The 20,119-nt window shown below is 39.8% G+C and overlaps 1 protein-coding gene across 2 annotated transcripts in view; it reads right to left on the reverse strand.

Moving 5' to 3' along the window:
- Positions 1 to 1,023: 1,023 nt before the first annotated feature.
- LOC126253711 (phospholipid-transporting ATPase ABCA1-like) overlaps positions 1,024 to 20,119 on the reverse strand; it is a 466,051-nt gene continuing 446,955 nt past the window's right edge. For both annotated transcript variants that reach the window (XM_049955246.1, XM_049955245.1), the window contains exons 25-26: positions 17,488 to 17,707; positions 1,024 to 2,608 (exon numbers count right to left, since the gene is read on the reverse strand). In XM_049955246.1, coding sequence (XP_049811203.1) covers positions 2,429 to 2,608; positions 17,488 to 17,707 — 400 coding nt within the window. In that variant the 3' untranslated portion in view covers positions 1,024 to 2,428. The remainder of the gene's footprint in view (positions 2,609 to 17,487; positions 17,708 to 20,119) is intronic.

The raw sequence follows: 20,119 nt of genomic DNA on the forward strand, positions 1-20,119 counted from the left end.
ATTACAAGTAAGAATTAACAGCTCCCTCAGGTTAAGAGGGACCCACCTGGCGTCTTAGTGACCTGGCCTTCCTTTATAACCCTTCCTAACTTAGAATTTTGTCTAACAACAGTACTTGGAATTTTATTTCCGGAAGGTAAGAATTGACCAGTCACCTTGCAATTTTACAACCTTAGACAAGTTTGCCATTTCTCAGATAAAAAATCCACTGCTCTGTGGTACATGGCAAAATTAAGAACTTGAAGCTCCAGAGGTGTGGACTGACAGTTGTTACAAGAATGTTATGGTACCCACATTGAACAAAAATATAGAGAGCTAATGTCTACACAGGTGAACTGATGGCAACAATGTCATCAGAACCAATGATTGTTTTTCTGTTTACATACATATTATATACAAATACTATTTCTACTCTGATTTACCTAAACAATATCCTGCGTTAACAGGAATTGTCTTTACATTTTTACCATGGCAGAAGTGTTATGGGTAATGCCATTCAAGAAAGAGACAGCTGTATGTATTATAAAAACAGAAAGAAGGTTGCCAAGATCTTTTCACGTATGCTCAAGAAGTTTTGCTGAGAATCTTGAACACATCCTCCAGTAAGTTCTGATCTCTTGCCATACAATTCCCGTATTTTTGGAGCCCTGAGGAAAACAGTTGTGGTTGTCTTATTTGCTTAGGATGAAGAGGTGTACACCTGGGTACAATATTGTTCCATAGACAAGGGCAAACATTTTTCCACGAAAGCAATGATCATCTTGCCTCACAATGGGATGAATGTATCAACAGTTATGGGAATTACTTTTGAACTAATAAACAGTTTGCTTACTCTTTTTCCAACAGTCTTGTATTAATTTGATTGCTTCTTCTATCATGTGCTAAATTAAGTATGGTTATTAAATGAATATCAGTTTCCAAGCTGGAGAAATAAACCATGCTTTACTGCCGTTTACTATATGTAAAAAGAGAAAAACTTATTAACTCCATAATGACCGTATATGCTAAATTCTTTCAAAGATCTTTTTATTGCAGAACAATTTTATTTCCCTTTTTAAGATACAATTTCTTTGGCATTTATAAACATATAAAAAGAAGGCCACAGCACATAGCTCACATACATGATTCTTTTTATGTTATTTTATACATAAATGTACAAAAATGCACTAATACTAGAAGGCTCATGTAACTCATTGTCTTAGCACTTCAGTTAAAATATGTTAATACCTATTCCAACATGTATTACTTATATGCTACATAAAAAAGTCATCTCATAAATAAATCCATAAGTTAAAATGAGATTCGTAGTTTTTAGTCAACGTAATATAGCTGCACACTTTGAACATTACCAACAATTCAAATATTATAAATAAATAAAATATGTGGTGTATCTATCAGCTGCCTTACTGTCTTTATTACAATCTTTATGACAATTCATTTCCATGCTACTGATAATATGATACAGCAATCATCACTAGCATTGATTTGCTTCATTACAAAATTAAAGCTCAAAGACAAAACATTACTTGTCCGTGCAGTTCCAAGATAATACGAAAAAGAGATAATTACATAAAGAAACAACAAAAATAATAGCTGCACATCGCAGTGTAGTCCTTGTTCTCATCATCCCCAAAAGTAATACATTTTTACACTGCTTGTACATTTGAATATTCTGAATTATCTTCCCACATTTTAATGACTGTTCAGGAATCACAAAGTACACATATACTTGCATTTTCTATTTCCTATTCATAGTCCCTAACTTTAATTTATCCCAAGGACTGTAGTGACATGTCATCAATCTATCAATACTAACACATTCTGTCAACAACAACTTATGGGTGTAAAATGTCTCCATATTGAAGGACAATGAACCCTCAATGCTGAATCTCCCAGCCTAACACAATGCTTGCCTGAATAGACACTGCTATTCACTCCACCATTTTCCCCTTCTTCAATACGTACAATGTACTCTCTCAATATCTATGTCTTTCTTTGTTAATAAGCTTACATACTGTAGACTGTAACTGTTGCTGTTAAGCAAAAAACTAATTTTACTCAGTAATATTGCTTACTTTATAAGCAATCGACAGTACAGAATATTTGGCATGATTAAAAAACTGGCATGCCAGTACACTCCACAGTACACTATGTAATTCCCTGTCCAGTGAAATTACAATGTTAAATCAAATGCCACACTCAATATTTATTCAGTAACAAGACTAGCACTCTGCCAGTGGGAAAATAATTCTTTGTTTTTTCAGAGCTAGTTTTAATATCAAAAAGATAGAAAAAATAAAAGTTTTAAATAATCTTACAAATATGCATCATAAAGTTGTAAATAGTCTATACAAATATGCATCATTTTTACAGGAGTGATAGTAAATTTAAATTAATCTACACATATCTTTTTTTTTATTTTGTCTTTCTAAACTGATGCAATTCCGTCTGTATTCTGTCTCGCAAAAGACATAAAAATCTGCTCCAGTGTTGTTTCACTTACAGCATAGTCTTCTATCACTTTGAATTTTTTCTTCATTTCTTCTAATGTTGTAAACAATTGTTTCAGTGTGATTTGTGGATTGGTTATCTGATAATGAAGTAAACCCTAAAAAAATTGTTTTATGTATAATTAATTCTACTATCAGCAGATTTGTTATTGATACTCAACTAGAATATTTTACTTTAGGTAAGGACTGTTCAGAAAATACCTAGTTGTTTTGCGCTGCATATGTACAAATTAGCTTTCTGTTGAGAAATAACTTTAAAAGCAACATGAAAACACGTCTTAATATTAATTTGTCAAGTTATGTAACACAACCTAAAACATGAATGAAGATTAACAAAGAAGTTGTACTCCCATGGTTCAAGAGGGAAACATATGATTGAGGAAATCCTTTCACATAATTTCCATGCCTTACATCATTATAAATCAGCGCGTACTATACCTGTTATGAAGGGTACAGGATGAGGTGAAGAAAAGTAAGGAAAGAAAACAGAAATTTTCAGCAAGGTGGGAGACTGTTTGGAAGAGTGGAAAGTAGTTAACTGTACAGTTTGAGATGTAACTGTCAAGTTAATAAATCTACTTAATGCAGTAGTCATACCACATCCATATGGAAGTAGGCAATACACTTTTCAGTTACATTATTTGGCACCTCTTGACTACATGAATACTCTATAAATCATATTTTTATTATCTTCACCTGCAATCTGTATTCCTTAGATTTTAAAAGTTATTTATGAGCATTTAAAGTAATTTAATGACTTGTAGACAGGAAAGTACGTAATATCATTTTATATACTGGACTTTGAAAATATAGAGATCAATACTTCAAGGAGCCATGTTTCAGTTCAGCCTTTTTGTTGATATTAATATCACTTCAATGATTTAATACAGTTTTTTTTCTAAAATTCATAAATTTTTATCACAGAATCTGGTTATCCAACGTGTAAACCTTTTGAAGTATTAAGGACACTTAAATCACACCTTTAAAAACATTTCTGCCCATCAATCAATAGTGCATTAGTCTTGGATTATGTGTAAATAAAAGCAATGGGAATCTATAAGCATTTTGTCTATAAAATTTTACAATTTATTCATCAGCTACGAAATTTCACAAATTTTGGGTAAAAAAAAAGTATAAAAAAAATTATTACCTCAGATTTTTTCGTTGTTTACAAAAAATGTGTATAGCCACTGAGAATTATGTGAATATTTAATTTTCCATTATAAATATATAAGTTTACTGATCGCAAGAAATGTAATAACTATGCTTGTTATTTGAGAATTAAATCCTTTGCCTGCTCAAGATGTGTTAACATGTGTTGCTGCTACTGTCCCCAGGTGTTCTGTACAAGTCAAGGAGAGTGGGTCTGCGCATTAGCCGAGTCAGTCTGTGACGTGACGTGCTTTTGATGTTATGATGTGGGGAGTTGGCGACACCATGTCACGTGGCACGGCTGTATGCCACGAGGACCAGTTGAGTTGGAGCAACAAAGAAGCATGGGCTGCTGCCGGAAAGTATTAAAGTAGTATTGACACGGATGGCCAGTCGCGACCAGGATTTGCTAATACCTCGAGTGCTATGTGGATGGATGGCGTGTGAATTTCACACGAAGAAGAAAAAATTAATTGCCATGCTTTCGTGGTGGGTTCCTCCTTCTATATATAGTGAATATTATTGTGTACTTAAGGACTGCTACTGTTGCAGTTGCTTGTGCTAATGGCCAGTAAAGCATTCACTGAAGTGGTAGCAAGATGAGCTATGTTCTGGAACGGCCATGAAATTATGTTACTAAAGTGGCTAGAAATAGCGCCTTGCATTTGTAAGTTTGGATCTGGTGCTTGGTGGCACGCTGAAGGTAGTTGGTTCACTTTAACTTCATTTCTTAATTTAGTTATAGATTTAGAATTTTCTGGTTTTACGAATTAGTGGTAGTTGTTTTTTAATAATTTCTTGTGTGTATGGAAAGCAAGTGGCCATGATAAATATAGGTCAGATTGTGTTTTAGGGTCGGATAGGGGACGTGTGTATTTTGGTCTGTGGCCATAGGGGCCATGATTATTGCATTAGCGACCTATTGAAGTGACATATTGCAATTTCAAATAGCTATCTGAAGGTTGATTGTCACGTTAGGTGCTTTCCAGAAACGTGTATAGTGGTCGACGCGAGCAAACCTCGCCCCACGAGCTTGCAGTGCGACGGAAATCTCAGGATTTGAACTCAGGGCCATCAGGACCCGGTTAATGCGTGATTTCTCTATTCCGTTCAACGAGAGGCTTATTTTAGGCAGAAGATTTCCTACTGCCCAAAGTTGTGTATAAGTTCACCCTTTGGATCGTGTGTTTGTGAAATCATAATAAATTAACATTTGCTCGCATCCATCACATGTTCATCAAATTGACGTTTTGCCTTAAGCTTGCATAAAGTCTAGAATCTTCCGGACGCTGAGTGTAGTAGAATGCTAATTGTAAATAGAACAATTAATAGTACCCTTCAGGTCAGATAGCATCAAATTAATTTTACCTTTTCAGTAAGTGGAAAACTGAGTGAGAAAGGCGATAGCCCACATTGTAAACATTTGGTTGTTGTTACCGGCACATAAAGGGGCTGTTGTCACAAGTGTGACAGTTAATATTGTAAATACTTATTATGGATAGGGCCTTGATATGTAAATGTTGTTAATTGATTATTACTGCTGATGAATTTATGTGTATGTGTAATCAATAAAGAAGTGTTGCAACTACAAACTGGTTGTGTTACTGGCATACAAGGTTAGAGTGTGCAATCGCCACACCAATGGTAGCAGAGCACACTTTCCGCTGACGGCTTTAGTCTGTTTGTAGTTGCTATGCTTTGCCTTATATTGTTTCTTTTGTCTCTTTTCTGACTTGTCTTTTGTTAATACTGTGGACTTGTTGCTTTCAGCACTTCCTTGTCGCCATGGCCATTCAAATCTGCTCTGGCATAGTGTATTTGCATCAGGATCATCTAGTGCATGAGTTACATGTATGCATCCTGTCAACCGAGGGCAGCGTAGCCGATTTATTGGCCCGACTTCATGCCGCAGCTGACGCTCCAGTGTTGTTGTCCATGGATGTTTTCACCGATCAGAGTGAGTTTCTGTCTCGTCTGTCTACTTCCGTGGCTGAATTAGTGGCAACTATTTTCCTTTCTGAGCTTAATCCACCTACTCCTAAGCAGTTGTATCGCATTCAGGCCCACCTGGCCCATTACAACTCTTGTCTTATTGATTTAGCCACAGTAGGGGTGGCAGTAATCGTTCTGGGGTTAACTGTTTCAGAGCAGGATTGTGTTAACCACATACTGGAGGTAATCCACCCACAACACCGCACACACTTAGTTTTGGCGGAAAGGCCAGGTAGTTTCCAACAACTCCAAGGTCTGATTAATACGGTGGATGCTTTCAGGTACAGATGTCGTGTGGCCAATGGGCAAGAGTTGCGTCTTGGGGGAGGTAAGAGTTTAGGTGCTTGTACAAGTGTTTTCTTAGCCATCTTGTTACTGATAGCTGACAGATTGAACACCCCTCTCATTCTAGGGTGTGATTTCATTCAGGCAACACAGTTGGTATTAGACTATACAGGGGGGACATTTTATTTCAAGTTCCAGCCTGATTGCAAAATTAGGCTTTTGTAGTTGCAATCGTGCGAGTGGGGTGCACGCGGTGACTGAGGACGCAGAGCAGGTGGAGGTATGTCACTTAGATCTCGACCAAGCTCAGCAGGTGAAGCGGTTGGTGGATGATTATCCCCAGGTCCTGACCACCAGACTGAGAATGACGAATTTAATTAAGTATAATATACTGCTGACCGATAGTGTTCCAGTGCGCCATGCACCTTACCGTCTTTCCCCACCCAAAATGAAAATATTATGTGAGAAGATCGATCACATGTTACTGGATGGGGTTATTAGGTATTCAATTCTCCCTACGCTTCGCCTGTTTTTCTCGTTCCCATGGGACAGAGCAGTGACTATCGGGCCGTGGTTGATTACCACTCCTTAAACCAGAGGGTCACACTAGAGTCAGTACCTTTACCGGACCTCCGTAATTGTTTCACCAGGTTCAGAGGTGACACCATCTTCACGGTCCTGGACTTGAATCAGGCTTATTACCAAATTCCCCTCACTGAAAACTCTAAAGCAGCCACTGCATTTTGCACCGATTGGAATTTGTTCGAATTTAATCGTGTGCCCTTTGGATTGGCGACTGGTGCAGCAGTGTTGTCTCGGCTTCTCGATAATGTGCTTGGGGACCTCAAATTCAAGTGCATGTATAACTATCTTGACGATTTAGTCACTTTCAGTGATTCATTTGAGTATCATCTCGAACATCTGAAGTAAGTCTTTGACAGATTGTGTTCAGCAGGCCTAACGGTGAAGCCCTCTAAAGTTAACATCTGCCGTCTGTGTATATCCTTCTTATGACATCTCATATCAGCAAGTGGGGTGCGTATCGACCAAAGTCAATCAAGGAATTTCCGTCCCCTCACGTCAAGCAGGCAATTGCGTGTTTCATCGGTATGACTAATTTCTTCAGGAAATGTATCCCCAGTTTTGCCCAGATTGCGGCCTCTTTGAACTGGCTGCGAAAAAAGAATACTGCCTTCGTTTGGGGATGTGAAAAACAGGAGGCCTTTGAAGCCCTCAAGACGGCAATTGCTACCCCTCCGGTCTTGGCGATACCGGATTTTAACCAGCCTTTTATTGTCCAGATGGACGCATCTCATGCCGGCATTGCCGCGGTGTTATTGCACGAACAACAGGGCAAAAGGCACTCCTATGCGTCTCGGTGCCTTAATGATGCAGAGTGGAACTACTCCATCTATGAGTGCGAGGCATTGGCGGTCCTCTTTGCTTAAGAAAAATTCGCACTCTATTTGGAGCACCGTGAATTTGTTTTGGGATTGTTACAGTCAGGTAGGGAAGAGTACCCCCTGGATCGGATTTTTATTGATTACATGAGCCCTCTGCCCCTTACTAAAAGAGGAAACAGGTACATACTGGTTGCTATTGATGCCTTCACCCGTTTCATGTGGCTTCTGCCCACTCTTGGCATAACTACCGAAAGCTGTCTACGATCATCTCCCGGTTTGGACCTCCAAAAAGCTGTCAGTGACAATGCTCCCGCCTTCTTATCTAAGGTGTTCAAGGGGTTTTGCTTTGCTAATGGGATCAAACACATCACAACTACTCCCTATTATCCGAAGGCACCCTTTGCGGAGCGTGTCAGTCAGAATTTGAAGGCCGCTCTCTGCATTTATCATTCACGAACACCTACGTGTTGGGATGCTACCTTATCCTGGCTAAACCAAGCCAAACTCTGCCAAGCATGAGTCCACGGGCACTGCGCCTAGCTGTTTAATGTTCACTTATGTCCCAAAGTAGTCTCTCTCCAATTTATGGGACATTAACGACCTTCTTCCATGCCAGGTTACTCCGGTGAGTCTGCAGGAAAATTGGAAACGGGCTAAAAATAATTTTGATCTGGCCCACCGGCGCCTAGCCACTCGGTATAACCAAGGTAGGCGTCCCTTTCAGGGTAAGGTCGGGGATCTCGTGTTCATCAGGGATGTTGCTGGCGGTACCAGGTTTGGTCTGAAAGGCAAGCTTATGCCATGATTCAGGGGCCCATGCTGGTAGTGAAAATCCTTAGTCCGGTCAACCTTGTAGTCAAGGATCTCTCGTCTGGCCGTAATTCCAGGGTGCATCTCAGTCAGGTTAAACTCTGGAACCAGTGTACCCCATAGTCTGCTGCGGTTCCTAACCCCCCCCCCCCCTCATCTTTGGGGGTGGGGGTGGGGGGGGAAGATTGAGCCAGTCCGGTTGGTTTCTGGCACCAGGCGATATCGATTCTTACTTCCATCTTTGATTGTTGTCCCTATGCCTTGTTCTCTTTGCGTCTTTTGAGGCAGGCTATTAATGGTGGCGCGCATGTGCAAGTCGAGGAAAGTGGGACCGTGCATTAGCCGAGTCAGTCTGTGACGTGACGTGCTTTCGATGTTATGATGTGGGGGGCTGGCAACATCATGTCATGTGGCACGGCCGTATGCCATGAGGACCAGTTGAGTTGGAGCAACAAAGAAGCATGGGCCACTGCCAGAAAGTATTAAAGTTGTATTGACATGGCTGACCAGTGGCGACCAGGATTTGCTAATACCTCGAGTGCTATGTGGATGGATGGCGTATGAATTTCACACGGAGAAGAAAAAAATTAATCGCCAAGCTTTCGTGTTGAGTTCCTCCTTCTATATATAGTGAATATTATTGTGTACTTAAGGACTGTTGACTGTTGCAGTTGCTCATGCTAGTGGCCAGTAAAGCATTCACTGCAGTGGCTGAAATGAAAGTCAAGAGGGTTGAGGTCAGGAGAGCGTGGAGGCCATGGAATTGGTCCGGTTCTACCAATCCATTGGTCACCGAATCTGTTGTTGAGAAGCGTACGAACACTTCAACTGAAATGTGCAGGAGCTCCATCGTGCATGAACCACATGTTGTGTCGTACTTGTAAAGGCACATGTTCTAGCAGCACAGGTAGAGTATCCCGTATGAAATCATGACGGTGAATTGAGGAAGTACAGTACATACTGACAAAACTAAAATGAGCTCTAACATGGAAATTAAGCATTTCCGGACACATGTCCACATAACATCTTTTCTTTATTTGTGTGTGAGGAATGTTTCCTGAAAGTTTGGCTGTAACTTTTTGTAACACCCTGTATACTACAGTGTGTCTGCCGCTCATGTTTTCCTGTTTTCAGAAACGTGTATAGTGGTCGACGCGAGCAAACCTCGCCCCATGAGCTTGCAGTGTGACGGAAATCTCAGGATTTGAACTCAGGGCCGTCAGGACCCGGTTAACGCGTGATTTCTCTATTCCGTTCAACGAGAGGCTTATTTTAGGCAGAAGATTTCCTACCACCCAAAGTTGTGTATAAGTTCACCCTTTGGATCATGTGTTTGTGAAATCATAATAAATTAACATTTGCTCGCATCCATCACATGTTCATCAAATTGATGTTTTGCCTTAAGCTTGCATAAAGTCTAGAATCTTCCGGACGCTGAGTGTAGTAGAATGCTAATTGTAACTAGAACAATTAATAGTACCCTTCAGGTCAGATAGCATCAAATTAATTTTACCTTTTCAGTAAGTGGAAAACTGAGTGAGAAAGGCGATAGCCGACATTGTAAACATTTGGTGGTTGTTACCGGCACGTAAAGTGGCTGTTGTCACAAGTGTGACAGTTAATATCGTAAATACTTATTATGGATAGGGCCTTGATATGTAAATGTTGTTAATTGATTATTACTGCTGATGAATTCAATAAAGAAGTGTTGCAACTACAAACTGGTTGTGTTACTGGCATACAAGGTTAGAGTGTGCAATCGCCACACCACAGCTCTCAGTCCCAAAAATAATTGAGCATGAGAAGTTTCCTGGAGGCAGTAATTCAGCAACTTTGTTACAAGTACTCTGTCAATTTACTGATAAAATTTTCACAGTCAATATGTCTTTATTCTGGACATGAACCAATTTTGCTATCTCTAAGACGTTGGAGCAATGGTTCATCAGATAACCTCAATATACCATCCAAAGGAAGTAGAAAATATTGACATTCGAAGTATCTTCACTCTGAATGTGCTCTAATTTTGCCATTCCAAGTCGTTGAAGCAATTATTCATCAGATATCCTCAGTTCTCCATCCAAAGGAAATAAGTGTGGAATAAAAGCATTTGTGCTGTGGTATTGATTGATTGTTTATGTTCTAGATTTTACTGTGGATAAGACTGATCAACAGAAATTGGCTTCCACAATTTTTGGAAAAGTGATGAGATAGTGGCAGTACTCATGGAGCCATATTTGAAATGGGGACATAATATATATATAGCGACGATTGGTATTCCAGCCTAGATCTGCTCCTCTGGCTTCATAACCATGGAACAACCATATGTGGTACTATTTTCAGGAACAGGCACAAGAAGCCAAAACTACAGGACAAATTGAAATGAGGAAAAACCTATTTTATGTCCACTGATAAATGTTTGCACTGAAGTGATGTGAGAGAAGAAAAGTGTGGATTTTGAGCAACTGTAATACCGCAGAAATGTTCCAGATGGAAAACACTAACAGAAAGACTGGTGACAGGATATGCCAATTTCTTACAGATGATGACTCCGGTATGGGGAAGTTGACCATACTGACATGCTACAGATATCATTCAAAGCAATGTGAAAGACTGTGAAGCAGTATAAAAAGTTATTTTTCCGTGTATTCGACCTATGCATTTTAAATTCTCATGCTCCCCACTGAGTAGTAATAAAGTGAAAAAAATGGTAGTGTATCATCTGTCTCTGGTAAGAGAAATTGTTGAAGCTTATGTCACAGAAGAGAGGAAAGCTGGCAGATGAAGGCACTTTGATGACAAAAATCCTCTATGATTTACTGGGTAGCATTTTCTAAATATTACTAAAAAAAAAATAAATGCATCAAGAAACCAGGTACAAATGCCGAACATGCACTATACCGCCATGTTTCAAGGCTTATATTATAAAATAATTATTAACCGTGGATAATTGCACAGGAAAGATGAGATTACACTGATACTTGTCTAAAACTAAATGAAAAACAGAAAATAAAAATGAAACCAAAAACAAAAATTTTTTTTTAACTTTGCCAGTGCCAATCTAGACAGTAATGTATTCTAGAGAAGCTTTACGATACAAAAAACTTTAGGTGTCGAGTAACTGTATTTATTTTATATTGAGGGTGGCAAAATCCATAGCACCCGATGAAGTTGTCGCACCCAGTGTACCAGAAATATTCAAATGTTCAGAAAAAGCAAGGTGGCTGTGCAGCAAAACATTACAGGTAGTGACACAAAAGTTGTCTCTCACCACAATTTGCAGTATTAGGTGACAACAAAGCCATATTCGGCATGAAATGCAGTGAGAACATTTGCAGCGATCACAGGGTCAAGGGATAATGCTGAGCATGTAAATGTCACAGTTAGTTTATGAAGCTTAGATGCATATTCCATGTCAGTGTATACTGTGTGCAATTATTTGAGAACACATATGCAAGTGTGACAGAAAAATTGATATTTTATTCTGAAGTATGTGAAGTTCCTGGATCTCTCACCAAGAGAGACTGAAATATGACAATGAGCTGAAATTTGAGAAAAGATTTACAAAATTCTACTTACTTCTCCTGTCACAAAATGATGTGCTACAACAACATTTTTTAAATTAAAAACACAGTTGGACAATATACAACATTTTGCAATAGGTGGGTGTGAATGTCAAAGTTTCTTTATTTATTTATGTGTTATAAAACGCTTATTAATTTGTTCATTTAGATTAAAGGTCTTCAGAAAAACAGGGCAATCAAGAAGAAGAAGAAGGAGAAGAAGAAGAAGAAGAAGGACAATAATGATTATTACTATGGAGAATAAGTGCAGATCTTAATTTGTAAACAATAGTTTGTTCCTATCTAATTTCGAAAATCACTCTGAAAAATAGAGAAAATTACTGTGTACAATCAATACTATAAGCACTATCACAGTTTTGGAAGAATACCAAATCTGTTTGGCTTTACAAAGGATAACAGCATCAGAGAAACCATTATGACATTACACTTGACAACTGAAGCAAGGTCTAAGAAAAAATTCAAGACACTTACATAGTCTCTCTCTCTCTCTCTCTCTCTCTCTCTCTCTCTCTCTCTCTCTCTCTGTGTGTGTGTGTGTGTGTGTGTGTGTGTGTGTGTGTGTAAGGCATTCAACAGCATAAAATGATACAAGATGTTTGAAATGCATACCATGAGAGGAAGTCTCAGATTAAAGTGGATAGAAGGCAATCTTTCTTCTGCTTTGTTCAACAAGTCTATCCAAGCAATTAGCAATAAAAGAAAGGATCAGAAGTAGAACTACAATTCACTGTGAGAGGATAAAAAAAAGATGTAGGAACTCCAGAATCAGTGAGGAAAGAAATACATGGCAAACAATACGGTAACAGTGTGATAGGACCTATGCAAAGATATCAAGATTAATTTGCTTGGTACTAAAGACAGACAAGAAGACTTAATACTGTAGGAGAAGACAGAGATTGGAACATATATACAAATGATTGGGGATGTGATTAAAATAAAAATTATTTCAAAATACATGAAACAAAAAGAGTTTGTACGTCTGTAAGTACTCTCATGTTTCCTGCAGCTGAAAACTTAAGATATTGAATAGTAAGCAATTTCAAATTTTGGAAGTTTCCTTCTTATTCACTAATGGGCTATCAATACAGGCTTAACTGATTCAAAAGTAATTTTTCTCTCAAGGCTTGCAGGTGGTGTTAGCACAGGCACTTGAAAGCATTTAAAACTAACATAACAGAAGTCAGTACCAACAATTTCAACAGTGTAATTCTCAGTTAACAGAAATACAGTACATTCTTCATATACAGTATGGCTACAATATCAAGGCCTTCTTTAAATCACGGTGCACCTCCAATTTTCTCCATTTTAAGATTCTAAAGCTCAAATGTAACTGAGTGATACCAATTCTCTGACCAAGATACCTGAAATCCTGCAGTCCATCGCTTGTTGTGAGGGATTATCATTTCTTTCCATTATCATCACTCAATTACTGGTATGTTTAAGTCTCAGTATATTGAAATGAATTAAACTGGATGTGTACCACTACTGAAATAAAGCCTTCAATTGACTTTCTGCTGTAACATAATAGATCACTAATATGTCTTCGCATGTTTCTTTAAATTCATCTGGAGAATATGGCAATATATCTTTGAGTTAGTTTCAGGTTCTGTGAATCATTTGCACAATAAATTGTAATGACGTGGAATGAGTCATTTATTTAATCATAAATGTTGTAACAGCATACTGATTACTTACAAGCAGGTTAAAAAATGAGTTATTTATGAATAAGGGAGATGACTCACCGAAAGGCGGAAGTGCTGAGTCATTGATAGGTGCAAGAACAAAGGGTATGGAGCTTGTCTAGCTTCCTTTTTCTGTCTGTAGGAAAAACGCGCGTGTACGCCCACACACACACACACACACACACACACACACACACATACACACACACACACACACACACACACACGTGTCTCACTACATTGTGCTCAGTTGACTACCAGATCTGTAATAGCCCACAGTGACTATACTGGGGTGGAGGATGGGGTGTGGGGTGTGTGTAAGGGTTGGGGTGGGGGTGTGGGTGGCTGGCTTGTGGGAGAGTGGGGAGCCATCTGTCTGCTAGCTAGGGGTGCAGGTAGAGGGGGCAGTTGGCAGACTGCTTTGCACATGATTTCACATAATCTGGGATGAGATAACAGCACACAACTAACTGATGTGGGGACACAAATTGGACAGGGGTACTGGAGCAGGAGATGGCACGCGCAGATGGACTAGGATGTTGTGTAGGTTGGGTGGGTGGTGGAACACCACTTTAGAAGGGGTTCGAAGTATCTTGGGTAGGATGTCCCTAATTTCAGAGCATGATGATAGATAATCAAAGCCTGACAAGGGAAGTGAATCAGTCATTTCAGTCCGAGTTGGTATTGGTCGACAAGGGGGGATGCTTCTTTGTGGTTGGTTCTTGGGATAGATGTATCAGGTGTATGAGGATATGGCATGGGAAATCTGTTTATGAATTAGGTCTGGAAGGTATTGCCTGTCTGTCTCACAAATCAGGCCTTCAGCATACTGGGCAATGGAGTTATCTTTACTGCAGATGCTTCTACCACGGGTGGCCAGACTGTATGGTAGGGATTTTTTTTTTATATGGAAGGGGTGGCAGCTGTCAAAATGCAGGTACAGTTGGCAATTAGTGGGTTTGAGGTGGACTGAGGTGTTGATGGAGCCATCTGAATGGAGGACATCAGCATCTAGGAAGGTGGCACAATGTATGGAAGAGAACCAGGTGAAGTGGATGGGAAAAAAAAAAAAGGTGTTGAGGTTGTGGAGGAATGCGGATAAGGTGTCCTGGCCTTGGGGCCAGATTATAAATATGTCAAAATATGTCATCGACAAACTTGTACCAGATCAGGGGTTTGGGGTTTTGGGAAGCTAGAAATGTTTCCTGTACAGATGTTGTTGTTGTTGTTGTTGTTGTTGTTGTTGTGGTCTTCAGTCCTGAGACTGGTTTGATGCAGCTCTCCATGCTACTCCATCCTGTGCAAGCTTCTTCATCTCCCAGTACCTACTGCAACCTACATCCTTCTGAATCTGCTTGGTGTATTCATCTCTTGGTCTCCCTCTATGATTTTTACCCTCCACGCTGCCCTCCAATACTAAATTGGTGATCCCTTGATGCCTCAGAACATGTCCTACCAACCGATCCCTTCTTCTAGCCAAGTTGTGCCACAAACTTCTCTTCTCCCCAATCCTATTCAATACCTCCTCATTAGTTATATGATCTACCCACCTAATCTTCAGCATTCTTCTGTAGCACCACATTTCGAAAGCTTCTATTCTCTTCTTGTCCAAACTAGTTAACTTCCATGTTTCACTTCCATACATGGCTACGCTCCATACAAATATTTTCAGAAATGACTTTCTGACACTTAAATCTATACTCGATGTTAACAAATTTCTCTTCTTCAGAAACGCTTTCCTTGCCATTGCCAGTCTACATTTTATATCCTCTCTACTTTGACCATCATCAGTTATTTTCCTCCCCAAATAGCAAAACTCATTTACTACTTTAAGCGTCTCACTTCCTAATCTAATTCCCTCAGCATCACCCAACTTAATTCGACTACATTCCATTATCCTCGTTTTGCTTTTGTTGATCTTCATCTTATACCCTCCTTTCATGACACTGTCCATTCCGTTCAACTGCTCTTCCAAGTCCTTTGCTGTCTCTGACAGAATTACAATGTCATCAGCGAACCTCAAAGTTTTTATTTCTTCTCCATGGATTTTAATACCTACTCCGAATTTTTCTTTTGTTTCCGTCACTGCTTGCTCAATATACAGATTGAATAACATCGGGGATAGGCTACAACCCTGTCTCACTCCCTTCCCAACCACTGCTTCCCTTTCGTGCCCCTCGACTCTTATAACTGCCATCTGGTTTCTGTACAAATTGTAAATAGCCATTCGCTCCCTGTATTTTACCCCTGCCACCTTCAGAATGTGAAAGAGAGTATTCCAGTCAACATTGTCAAAAGCTTTCTCTAAGTCTACAAATGCTAGAAATGTAGGTTTGTCTTTCCTTAATCTAGCTTCTAAGAAGTCGTAGGGTCAGTATTGCCTCACGAGTTCCAACATTTCTACGGAATCTAAACTGATCTTCCCCGAGGTCAGTTTCTACCAGTTTTTCCATTCGTTTGTAGAGAATACGTGTTAGTATTTTGCATCCATGACTTATTAAACTGATTGTTCGGTAATTTTCACATCTGTCAGCACCTGCTTTCTTTGGTATCGGAATTATTATATTCTTCTTGAAGTCTGAGGGTATTTCGCCTGTCTCATACATCTTGCTCACCAAATGGTAGAGTTTTGTCAGGACTGGCTCTCCCAAGGCCGTCAGTAGTTCTAATGGAATATTGTCTACTCCCGGGCCCTTGTTTCGACTCAGGTCTTTCAGTGCTCTGTCAAACTCTTCACGCAGTATCGTATCTCCCACTTCATCTTCATCTATAATCCTCTTCCATTTCCATAATATTGTCCTCAAGTACATTGCCCTTGTATAGGCCCTCTATATACTCCCTCCACCTTTCTGCTTTCCCTTCTTTGCTTAGAACTGGGTTTCCATCTGAGCTCTTGATATTCATACAGGTGGTTCTCTTTTCTCCAAAGGTCTCTTTAATTTTCCTGTAGGCAGTATTTATCTTACCCCTAGTGAGATAAGCCTCTACATCCTTACATTTGTCCTCCAGCCATCCGTGCTTAGCCATTTTGCACTTCCTGTCGATCTCGTTTTTGAGACGTTTGTATTCCTTTTTGCCTGCTTCATTTACTGCATTTTTATATTTTCTCCTTTCATCAATTATATTCAGTATTTCTTCTGTTACCCAAGGATTTCTACTAGCTCTCATCTTTTTACCTACTAGGTCCTCTGCTGCCTTCACTACTTCATCTCTTAAAGCTACCCATTCTTCTTCTACTGTATTTCTTTCCCCCATTCCTGTCAATTGTTCCCTTATTCTCTCCCTGAAACTCTGTACAACCTCTGGTTCTTTCAGTTTATCCAGGTTCCATCTCTTAAATTCCCACCTTTTTGCAGTTTCTTCAGTTTTAATCTACAGTTCATAACCAATAGATTGTGATCAGAGTCCACATCTGCCCCTGGAAATGTCTTACAATTTTAAACTTGGTTCCTAAATCTCTGTCTCACCATTATGTAATCTATCTGAAATCTGTAAGTATCTCCAGGCTTCTTCCATGTATACAACCTCCTTTTATGATTCTTGAACCAAGTGTTAGCTATGCTTAAGTTGTGCTCTGTGCAGAATTCTATCAGGCGGCTTCCTCTTTCATTTCTTAGCCCCAATCCATATTCACCTACTACGTTTCCTTCTCTCCCTTTTCCTACTACAGAATTCCAGTCACCCATAACTATTAAATTTTCATCTCCCTTCACTATCTGAATAATTTCTTTTATTTCATCATAAATTTCTTCAATTTCTTCGTCATCTGCAGAGCTAGTTGGCATATAAACTGGTACTAATGTCATAGGCATGGGCTTCGTGTCTATCTTGGCCACAACAATGCGGGGAGGGGAAGAGGGAGAGGGGGAAGGGGGGAGAGGGGGAAGAGGGGGAAGGGGGGAAGGGGGGAGAGGGGGAAGGATGGAGAGGGGGAAGGATGGAGAGGGGGAAGGATGGAGAGGGGGAAGGATGGAGAGGGGGAAGGGGGGAGAGGGGGAGAGTGAGAAGGGGGGAGGGAGGGAGGGAGGGAGGGAGCGAGAGAGAGAGAGAGAGAGAGATATTTAATACATACCACATGCTCATCTTGGAGAATGCAGTTATTTTTAAATTTTTCTTGAAACCAAAATTTCAGTTTGTTCACTTGTTCTATGTCACTTCCAGATTTTATCTTTATCACAACAGTAAAACCTTGCCCAAACACTTGTTTCAGGTACTGACTGTTCCCCATGCACATGAACTGTCCGGCCACCATAATTGCCAGGCGAGTACATAAAGCTTCGCATTCCTCCATGCTGTAAAAAAAAAAAAAAAAAAAAAAAAAAAAAAAGTTGAATATTTATAATGGCTACTGCTCTAAAATCGTAAGTGAATTAGAACTAAAACTATGAAATAGAACAGCAGTAAAAACTAAATCCTCAGACATTCACTGAGACTTATTCAGCAAATGCAAGAGACGGTATGTTTGCAGGTGTCAAGTTGAACTGATGATTCCATTTTTATACATTAATAAAATTTCCAGCTTCTGCTTAAGGACACTTTTAAGCATCCACATATATTATACAACTGCTGTACATATGCATGCAAGTAAGCGTGTTCCACATCTCCTCATAACCACTGGAGTGATTCCAACCAGTCTTGGTACACTTATCACTTACTGTCTGGAAGTCATTGGTGTGGGAATAAGAACCAAAGTAGCTGGGGTGGGGAAAAAAACAAAGTTTATCACTCACTAATTTTTTTCTGTTCATGTAGTAAGACAACCACATGAAGCAGGACATTTTAATTAATTACTTTTTTGTTATTAATTGTATTCACAACATACTTTGCTGACAGTATTCATATATACTGCTGAATGTACCAGAAGAATTGTATCATTGGCCAACACGTAATTCAGGATATATGTCATGAACACCGAGGTGTGTGGAAAACACCTGCATCATGAAGTATGTTTAAATTTCTTACTCCACTGCTACTAACTCTACATTCAAAACTTTTCACAGACAATATCCATATCTGTCACTGATTGTACATACAAAAATATATCATTGTACAACATGTACTTCAGGAGGTATGATGTCAAAAGCAAAGGTGTATGAAAAACTGCCACATCATACACGATGTTTTAATTTATTGCTTCTTTACTACTAACTCTATTTGCAACACATTTCACAGGCAGTATCCACATATGTTGCATAATGGACCAACAAAAATATATCATTGTACAACACACAGTTGGGAGATACGATGTCAAATACAGAAATGTACAAAACCTGCAGCATCATGTACAACATTTAAATTTATTATTACTTTACTGCAACCTCTATTTGCAATACACGTCATACACAGTAACCGTATATACCACTGGATGCACATGTAAAATTGTATCACTCGGCAGCACATAGGTCAGGAGATATGACATCATAAACACTGAGCTGCGAGAGAATTAAACAGAAGGGCAAAATTCACTAGAGATACTGGTGAAATGTGTACAAATGTGAGTGAAATACATTAAATATATATGTGTTTGCGGGCAATGCCACAGGTAAAAATGTCATCCTAAATACCTGAACAACTTCAACCAAGTTTGGTAAAAGTATTAATTCCAATCCGAAAAGAAATACTGTGGGGTAATGTAGTATCATACCTTATTAATACTGCCAGTGCTGGTGCCTTGAAGATCCCTGCTGGTGATGTGAGTGGTACTTTGAACAGTGCCACAATGAAGAACCTCTATGACGCTGATCAATGAAGACCACCAGGACAGTGTCTTAAGTGGCGAGCACCAGTCTGCTTGTCTTTAATACTTCCGTGTCACTAGTTGGTGCCAAACATTACACCAAGCTGTTGATAGCTCACTCTACCAGCAAACATTCAGTATACATAGACGCATGCTCTTGTCAGACCTATGTTTACTGCTAGCTGCATCTGCCGCATGTTTTCAACAGTGTAGCAGTTCTTTTGCACAAGTTTGAGTAAATTATATTTCTTTGAACTGCACTTATGTCAATTAATTCTTTTGCTTGCCTGTCCAGATTCCTTTAGCGACAGACCCTCTGGCCACTTCCAGCAATTTATCATTTGCACACGAGGACATAACATTTGGTTCCTCGGAACATAACAGTTACAGACTCGCAACACAACAGGTAAGAGCCACCAGCGTCCTATTTGGAGCAGCAAGGAGAGAGAGAAGGGGGAAGGAGGAGATGGACAGACAGTGAGGAGGCAAAGATGAGATGGAAACAGATGTGTGGGGGAGGGGGGAGGGTGGCGGTGAGGAGGAGATGGGCAGATAGAGACAGAGAGGGGGAAATGGACAGGGAAATGAGACAGGAGTTGATGGACAGAGGAATAAAAGAGAAAGAGGTGGACAGAGAGAGGGGATAGGAATTGAGAAAAGGGGAAGAGATGGGCAGAGAGAGGGGACAGGAATTGAGAAAAGGGGGAGAGGTGGGCAGAGAGAGGGGACAGGAATTGAGGAAAAGAGGAAGAGGTGGGCAGAGAGAGGGGACAGGAGTTGATGGACAGAGGAAGAAAAGAGGAACAGGTGGACAGAGAGAGAGAGAGAGAGAGAGAGAGAGAGAGAGAGAGAGAGAGGACAGGAATTTATGGTCAGAGGACGAAGTGGACAGAGAGAGATGGGGGACAGGAATAGATGGACAAAGGAAGAAAATAGGAAGAGGTGGACAGAGACAGGAGAACAAAGA

The sequence above is a fragment of the Schistocerca nitens genome, chromosome 4, assembly GCF_023898315.1.
Source record: "Schistocerca nitens isolate TAMUIC-IGC-003100 chromosome 4, iqSchNite1.1, whole genome shotgun sequence".
NCBI lineage: Eukaryota > Metazoa > Arthropoda > Insecta > Orthoptera > Acrididae > Schistocerca > Schistocerca nitens.